General features: G+C 42.5%; 1 protein-coding gene across 1 annotated transcript in view; it reads right to left on the bottom strand.

The window, feature by feature from the left end:
- The window catches only part of ADGRV1 (adhesion G protein-coupled receptor V1), a 253,979-nt gene that overhangs the window by 37,914 nt on the left and 206,713 nt on the right, over positions 1-9,352 (bottom strand). The window contains 4 exon segments of the mRNA XM_025204476.1: positions 210-327; positions 3,348-4,195; positions 7,051-7,186; positions 7,572-7,743. Coding sequence (XP_025060261.1) covers positions 210-327; positions 3,348-4,195; positions 7,051-7,186; positions 7,572-7,743 — 1,274 coding nt within the window.

Below are 9,352 nucleotides of genomic sequence, written 5' to 3' on the forward strand. Positions count from 1 at the left end.
TTAGTACTGGTACACTGCCTGACTTAACCACACTTTACATTTCTGAATGGGCAAACTTGCTTCATAAAAAATAGTATTTGAGCAGCTAAACGTCAAAGATTTATTATAAAATTCTATGATAACCTCTTCTGCTAACAGCAGCATCCTTGATTTCAACACAGCACATTACAGCATGTGAGGACAGCACTTTTATCAGCCGTTGCCTGCACCTGTTTGGTTGCCTTGTGACAATGAGCTGCACTTCTCTGCTGTCAGAATCTTCATCAAGCACAAGGCCACTTTGTACCTCCGGGCTGAATCCCAAAATGCCATTTTGAAGATCATTTCCTGTGCGAGAAACCATTAATCAAAAAGATTAAGAAAAAAAATAAAGAAGAGAAAGAGCTGTAATTTTTTAATGCAGAAAATACTGCTTCAAAATGAAAACCACATGAAGGAGACAGGATATTAAACAACCAAATAGCCAAATTTTCAAAGGCTGTGAAGGCTGCACCCACAGAAGTTTTCTTCAAAGCCTTAGCAAAATAAAAATTCTGGAAGCTAATATGTAATTAAATATAAATGTATATAGGTCTTAAATATAAATTTTGAAGATTTCCTTTTAACTGTGAAGAAAGCTCCTTTTCAAAGGGGTTTTCTGGTCAGGTGTCTAATATACAAACAGCAATTTTTATATGTAGCTCTAGGATGTGAATAAGCATTCCCAGAACCCAGTGTAGGTTTAGATGGCTTGCTCTGAACTATGTAAACCTAAATCAGAAGCAGCACATGCAAATGTTCACCAGTGCTGGGAGCAGCAAAGGCAGCCTGAGTTCAGTAACTCAGGAATAGGGAAAGTAACTCAGGAATATGGAAAGACTGGACGGTCAGCAGGAGTAGGGTAGTGCGTCAAGGGATCAGAGGTTGGTGAGTCCAAGCAGGAGGCTGCCCCATTTAGGAGGGCAGTTGGGGGGCTGAAAATAGCATGGCCAGTGTGGGGGTGCATAGGAACAGCACAGTCCCAGAGCTGGAACAAATGGCTGTGCTTTCTCAGCCTCAGAGCTATGCTGTGAACATGCACAGGCATTGACTAGGGCAGGTTAACCCATTTTAGATCAGGTGAACCAAGTCAGCCTAAAGTTAGGTCACCTCCTGAGATGAACTAAATTTAGATCAGGTTCACCACTTCTAAAGCCGTATTAGCCCTCTAAACATCTAAATGGCCAGATGTTTGTGTGCAGATCAATCTAATTTAGTATGTACATAATTACACACATTTTAACAGTCTATTTTTGGATAGGTAATTCTGGTACTCACATATACTTGCCTAGAGAGAATTTGGCTGTTTTACCTGATGCCCATTTATCATTATTAAAAGTAGCTGTTTGGATTACATTTCCAGTATGGGGCCGACCATTAGGAGTTTAAAAATTATTTTTAAAATGCTGATAAAACTTGTCCTCAAAATTCATGTACAGAAACTGTATGGGAAAAGGTTATGGCAGTTAGTTAGAACAAGAAAATCAGTGCTCTGGTATCAACCTATTGTATTAGGATGAAGTCAGTGAAAGAAAAAAATACTTAGGCTGTGGACAGGCTTTTTCTGGCACAAAATGCAAATGTACAGCCATTCAAGCAGCTTGCAGTGGAAAACAGCTAGCATTTCCACCCTGAATCACTAGCTGTTTCAAACAGCAGTTGTACTGTTTTAAAGTACCATGTGCAATGCTTTTTGGGTTGCTGCATTTACAACCCATTGCCTCTAAGGCAGGGGCGGGCGATTATTTCGGGCAGAGGGCCGCTTACTGAGTTTTGGCAAGCCATCGAGGGCTGCATGACAGGCAGCCAGGGGCAGATAAATATAAATTTTCTAAATTTTGGGGGGGCTCCGTGGGCCTGATGGATTGGCCTGGAGGGCCGCATCTGGCCCGCATTTTGCCCACCCCTGCAAGGGAGCGAGAATTGTTCGACTCTGACAGCCCACCCAGCACCAAGCTGTCAGGAAGCCCCAAGGGGACACTGCTGCTGTGGCTGTTTAAACAATCTTGGCTCTCTCCAGAACTGTTTCAGGGGCGGACAATTATTTTGGGCAGAGGGCCGCTTACTGAGTTTTGTTAAGCCATCGAGAGCCGCATGACAGGCAAGCAGGGGCAGATAAATATAAATTTTCTAAATTTTTTAGGGGCCCTGCAGGCTGGATAGAATTGCCTAGAAGGCCACATCCAGCCCATGGGCCACATTTTGCCCAACCCTGGTTTAAATGGGGGCTTGGCTGCTTGTCACCTGTTGAACAGGAGCAGGAAGTACTAGTGCTGTCCAAATGGCAGTATGGCGTCCCATTACCATTTGAACAGTACTCGAGAGAGCTGGTGTTGTTCAAAGGGCAGCTCAGCTTCCAATGCCCCTTTCACAGCCCCAGGACCCTGCAAGACTGGTCGAGGGGCCTGGGGTGAAGTGGGGGAAGAGAGAGTGAAAAGAGGAGTTCTCCTCCCCCTGCCATCCCTGCAAGATAGGGCAGGGGGGGACTATCCTTGGCAGCTGCTGCTTTTGAGTACCTGCCAACTGCTCACTGACAGTCTGCCCCTTTCCCTGGCCAAGGACAGGGAAGGCTGTCAATCATCAGGTTCCCCTAACTATGGGGGGACTCAAGGAGCAGCCCTTCAGTTGCATTTGGATGGAGAGCTCACCTTTGAGGCATCTGTGTAGCTCTCCAGCTGAGGAGTTAGAACACCTGTATGCCCTTATTCTCAACCTATTTTCCTAGTGCTAACAATTTCCAGGAAATTCTTACCATTGGAACAAATGCCTGCCCATGCCCTTAGCCAGCTGTCTAACTTAATCCACAATAATCATCATAGCCTGTCTGCTCCTCTCCATTTCCAAAGACAGAGGAGGAACCAAAGCAGGGAGACCTAGAACGGTGATGCGCAGAAGTGGGGAATACAGGTAGGCCAGATTCTATTTTTGTTTATACCTTGCAGAAGCCACTAGGGAAGAAATTGGGCCAACAGAAAAAGGCAAAGTCCCCTTCTCAATTCTGCAGGCATGGTATATGCAATTTAAACCAGAACCTGCTGTTGGGTCAAATTAAACACACACACAAGAAAAGGGTACAGACAACACATGACAGAGTTTGACTCCTGGAAGATGGCATGTTACCATGAGGAACAAGATGGAGTGTGGCTAGCAGTGCTCAAGCATAAGGATTCCGCTCCACCTGTCTGCAAATGCTGAAATTTGAAAGCCAACTACCCAAAGAAATCCCAACATTAACATTTAAATTTCTGAAGGAACTTCAAGTTGGCCAGCTGATTCCATATGTTAAATTGCTTTTTATTTATTTATTTAACCTCTGGAAACAATACTACCTTTGATAATTATTGTTGCAAATGCAGCAAACCCATATTCATCCTTTCCTTCTACAATTTGAGCTCCACCTTGAGGGTTAGAAAGGAAAACATAGAAGAATTCCTGCCCTTCAGGCTCATCATCATCAAGAATTCTGATGGACACTTTGCTTTCTCCTTCTCCATCCAGCAATGTCAGATCCACAGTCTGCTCTTCAAAGTCTATTCCTTCAGTTGCCCATGTAAGATTTGACTTTTCATAGATATGCTCATAAGGAAATGCATCTATCGCACTATGTGCACTTATTTCTCCAAAGGTTTTAACAGTTACTTTGATATCCCCAGCAAGCCCCTGGGTCCTTCTGACATGAAGTATCACCGTATTAGGTGTACTGTTGTTTGTGTCTTCTTCAGTATAAATAATCCCTGGCCCCAAACTGAGGATTCCTTGAACAATATCATTAGCCAATATAGTAATTGTTGCGACACTAAAATCTGGATTTAAACGGGGCTTCCAATTATGATGAAATTGCTGAATGTCCAAAGCTTCCACTGAAGTCAAATTTACAAAAAAGTCCTCATCTTTCTCTGAAATTGTATCATCAATGATCATTATTTCAAATACAGCCTCTGCCTGAAAATGTCCAAACACAAGTTCTCCATGTGGAACAGGTACAAAGTCTTCAATAGGTTTGGCACTTCCTGCAGTAGTTTGGTAAGTCACTTTTGTTAGGTTGCTTTGAAAACCAAACAGTCTTTGAACATGTAATTTGATCGCCTGTGTATCTTCTTCAACTGAAAGATATCTTGAGTTAGGGGAAAACTGGAAGACTCCCATTGGCTCAATTTCAGCTACAGTGAATCCCCATCTAAAAACAAAAACAACAAAGTTAAATAGAGGAACCTGGTCTCCATCACACAAATGATTGTCTGATTTTGCGCTGCATTGAATCCTGGGAAATAATTTATGGCTTTAAAAGTTGGATGAAAAATGCTATCATTCTGAGAATATTCAAAGTACTTGGAGAAGTAAGAATCTGAGGGGAAAGGATGATGGAGAAAGAAAAATAAATTTTCTGTGGAGTGCCCTGGCACTAGTCATTTAGTCTCGATTACAAGCTGAGGCAAAAAAGAAACAAATGTTGAGACAGGAGACAGGGCAAAACACAGAGATATTTTTTGTGCAAAACATTATGCTTTCTTGGTGAGACTCCTGCAGAGTAAGGCACATATGCACACAAAGACAGCCTTAGACTAGCTTAATTAACAAATGTAAAGAAAAATGAGAGTTCTGTGAATTTTATGTAAGTATATTGATAGAGGAAAACCCAGTGAAGAGCTCAGATATTTACTGCAAAACCTTTCAAATATTACCAGTTAAAATAATTATTTTAATTAGTACTGACTTCTGTCTGGGTCAGACTTAAAATTTGTTAACTATGCCTTTGCTGCACCTTATTCTGTGGCACTTACAGACTCTCTTCAGGCCTGGATGCCATGTCAATAGAGATCTAGGCAGCAGCTACCAATCCTGTGAGCTGTGGCCATGTGTAGACAAAACAAGGGGCATGTGTCTGCAACCCTTTGAAGTGGGCTACATGCTTTTGCACCACTTTAAGTGTTGGTGTTTGTATGCCTCAGTGGCGTATTGTGTATTAATTCCAGCTGCTGTAGGAAACTGAGCAAAATAATGTGCCTTAAATGAAGAGGGGCGCAGCAAACTAAAACTCCTCAGAGGAGTATTAGTTTGCTGTCCCTACAGCCATAGAGCGAAACAAAGCACTGGGCTCCGTGCAGCTCCACAGCTCTGCAGGAAGCCTGGCAGCAGCCTGGGAAGGCAGGCTCCACCCAAGAAAAGCCGTGAGCCTGATCTCCACCCTTCCCCCTCCCCCCCTGGAGCCTGCCTGCCTACCTGAGCTGCACGGGGGGTTGGTGCTTCCCTCAACAGCTGCAGTGCCCCTGAGGACAGCCCAAGCTAGGTGCCTGCGGGCAGGTGACGCCTGGGGTGGGGGCCGCCACTGCCATGGAGGGAGGCACCAGTCCCCCTCCCCCCCAGCCTAGGGACCGCTCCACCCGCCAGCAGCTCACCCTCCCCTCCCCATCGCCGGAGGGGCAGGTAAGTCGAGTGCGTGCACAACACGGAGGTATAATCGGCCCTAAATTGAAGCAGTGTTTTTAAAAACCCACCACTTCAATTTAGGGCCCCGTTTCACCTACACGCACCTTGTGTTTCTTGATTATATAAGACTGAGTTTCCTAGCATTTTGGGGGACTTTAAGGAGTTCAGGAAAGCTTTCCCCTCCAGGTAAAATTGTGTTTTGCACAGAGAATTGTTTGACTTCCCGAGCACCTGGTTGGGAGTGTGGTTCATTCAACAGAAGTGGACATTTGCTTTGTCACAATACTAGGAAGTGTTCATTGTGGAGTAGGGTAGCTTCTAGTGTACTAATTCTCCGAGTAAGCCTAAGCACAAGACTAAGATAGTTCTTCCTCCACATGGTAAAAGGACATGCATTAACAATGCAACCTGAAAGAAATAGCCACACTATCTACACTTTACCAGACCTACTATGGATTGAAGGGATCTATCTGTACTAGTGTAGGATTTGATACTTATGTTCCAGTCCGCATGGTATGGAGAAGCAGCTCAAAGAGCACAGAAGGACAGCTCTGTAGTGGTAGCTGATGTTGTCCAGGGAATCAAACCTATTTGATATATTTTTCTCTATAGTGGCCTTCTCTATTATAGTTTCTCAGGAAATCTTGGACCCTCTATTCTCTTAACTACTACCACACACACTAGTTCTAGAGACATTCCCCTAGTTTACCCCATACCCTACTGGTGTGGAATAGAATTAGCATTGCAAGGCTCCCCTAACTTGATCAGACAAGCCCTGCCAATCGTTTCCTTTGGTACAGAATGATAAGATATGGTGCAAGGCAGCATTACACTGAGATATGCTGAGCCCATCTCAGGCATGCTAGGTCCCAAACCTGGTGTAGAGTAACCACATCAGAGTAGCACCAGCCTATCAGAAACACTCATGCTCTTAAGCATTAATACACTATTGTACATCTGGTTTAGAAGCTAAAACAGGCAAAACAGGTGTAGCTTTTCTAGTGGCTTGCCGTGCTCATATAGTGGTTAGTACTCTGTGTTGTGGCTGCAGCAACGTTGGTTTGAATCCAAGTCATGGCAGAAGAAAAGGTTTTTTTTCCACCTGGGCACCACCTGGGATAACAAGAAATAACGGCCACAAATTGATTGAAAAGGGTTCAGGCTTGATAGCAGGAGGCACTACTTTATGGTTAGGGCTGTCAGGCTCTGGAAAGGGCTCCCAAGGGAGGTGGTGCTCTCCCCTACCTTGGCGGTATTCAAGAGGAGGTTGGATAGATATCTCGCTAGGGTATTATGATCCCAGTACTCGTTCCTGCCCAGGGCAGGGGGTTGGACTTAATGTTCTGTTCACATCCCTTCCGACCCTAGAAACTATGTAGCATATCTCAGCATGGTGCTGCCTTGACCTATACAGACCATGTCCAAAACAATCAAAATCCACCAAATTCAATTCTCCAAAACAGTTACCACATTTTTATAGAACCGATTTTTTCTTCGTCTTCACTTGACAGGACTTATTACAAACTAAATGTCTGTAAGCAAATCATAATTTTTACTGCCTCTGAGGTCCATGCAACCAACAAAGACACTGAGTGATACCCTCACCTCAGGCGAGCCCCACCAGACACGTTGCTGTGTGCTGCTGAGAGATGAATAGCAAATGCCTCATGTGTAGTTAGACTTGGAATAATACGAAATAAAATTACTTTGCTTTGTTCACCATAGGAAAATGTAACAGCTCCTGGAGGGGAAATAAGAGAGAAGCGGGAATTCACAAACTGTTAAATAGGAATCATCTTTTACTTGGTAACAAAAAATAGGAACATTTAACTGAATCACACTATCTAGGAAAGTAGAAATCTGCATGAGAAATGTATAAAGCAGTAATGTAAAAAGCCTAGCATTGTGCATAACGTATGTGTTATCTATGACATTCAAGGTTTACTTTTTAATAAATGGAGACTTATTCTTCTCAGATTAAAATAGACAATATATTTACATTCCAACAAATGTCGCATTCAAACAGAGCGCAACCACATCAACAAACGAACCAAAGCACCAACTGAAATGGAGTTAGTCAGCCATGGAAATTCTATAGCTTTGCCTGTACTCAGACAAGTACTTACCAAATGCAGGTGTAATATTGCCTGGATGAACAAATTCTGGGATTAACCCACGTGGGTATCCAGAAGTCCAGCTAACTGTTACAGGACCATACATTCCTTTTCTGGTTACCACAGCTTGACCTGTCCCTGCTATAATGTTTGTAAGTCGTAAAATAACAGAATCAAAGCCAACCTACAGAAACATAACACATTTTTGTTATCTAAAATAGAGTAGACAGTACATGTGTGCATATATTCTGTTTTAACTTGTCAATTACAGTAGGCAAGTCTAGCCTATTATAGTACTATAGTATAGTATACACTTTTCATACACAGTTATCAGATCTAAATATTGCATTCCTGAGACTCAACTCTGGTCCCACATCTGCAAAATGTCATCCTGTGCAAAAAATGCCTGAATCTCTAACGCTTCCTTGACTGTCCTAGAAAGTAGTGATCTTTTGGGGTTTATGAGTGTATACATATACATACACACACACCTAAAACTAATGAGCAACTAGGCATCTGATGAAAAGAAAGTCACTGTCAAATAACATTGCTCAGAAGATAACTTGCTACTGTAATTTTCTTCTTCAACTGTAATTATGGCTAAAAAGGGTTAGCCTTGCAATCTAAAGGTGGTAATATAAATGGCATCCATATGACAAACAAGGCTCATAGATAGACCACATCAATTAAGTTAAATTGCAAATTGAAAGAAAAAAGGAGAAAATGGCCTTCAAGATAAATTATTTGAAAGCATTTAATATAAACGTCAATTAAATTTAAGAAGTACACAATAGCATGTTAGTGTTCTTATGTTCAATATATTGAAAAGGAATTGTAGCACAAATAGTATGTTATTATGGGGTAATTCTACTCTTTTTTTTATTCCTGTGTAGCCTCACTGAAGGAAATAAAAGCTGAATTTGACTCTCCATACAACAAAAACTTAATCATATTGAACTTTATATGGCAACCAGTGTCAAAGAATGGCAAGAAATTGTATACATTTCTTTGAGTCTTCAAGATTTAATGGCATATAGAATGAACACTTTCCCTTAAAAGTCTTAGCACTTTTGTTACACGCAGACACTGGAGTATATTAACTATAAGAACCTTTATTATAGTTCACTGGCAATTTCCTGAAGTCATTATTACTAGACAGATACTTGTAGAAAAGTCTACTAAAAGTTGATATACTTAGAAATAGTGTGTTGTGAGTTAAGGAGTGGTAACATTTTATACATAAACATATAATAAACAACTGAGGGAGGATAGACAGCCATTAATTTGATGTTGACCATAAAAAAAACAAAAACAAAAAATCAAACAAATATTAGTATAATCTAAATACAGTACATAAGTCTAGACCAGTGATTCTCAACCAAGGTACAGGTTTCCCTCAAATTATGCGGTACATGTATTCCCAGAGAATGGCGCATAAATTGAATTTGCATAAAGCAAACCCACTTTATAATGTAACGAATAGGGATATTTTCTCATGGTGGTGAGGGAGGGAGTAAGGCTGGGACTAGGGGAGGGGTACAGCACAGCCCGTTGGCAGCTCCCAGGGCTGCAGCAGGCAGCAAAGCGACAGGAACTGTGAGTAGGTGCAGGGCATGGGGCATGGGACAGGGGGCTATGCAGGTCCTGCTATTATATGCCCCTCAGGAGAGCTGCGGGCTAGGGGACTGTGCCAGGCTCTTCCCTGGGTGGGGGGGCAGTGCTAGATCTGCATGTGGGACAACAACAGGCTGCCACTGCAGGCTGGGCTCTCCCCGGTGCTCAGCAGACAGGTG

This window comes from Alligator sinensis, unplaced genomic scaffold (assembly GCF_000455745.1).
Source record: "Alligator sinensis unplaced genomic scaffold, ASM45574v1 scaffold218_1, whole genome shotgun sequence".
In the NCBI taxonomy this organism is placed as follows: domain Eukaryota; kingdom Metazoa; phylum Chordata; order Crocodylia; family Alligatoridae; genus Alligator; species Alligator sinensis.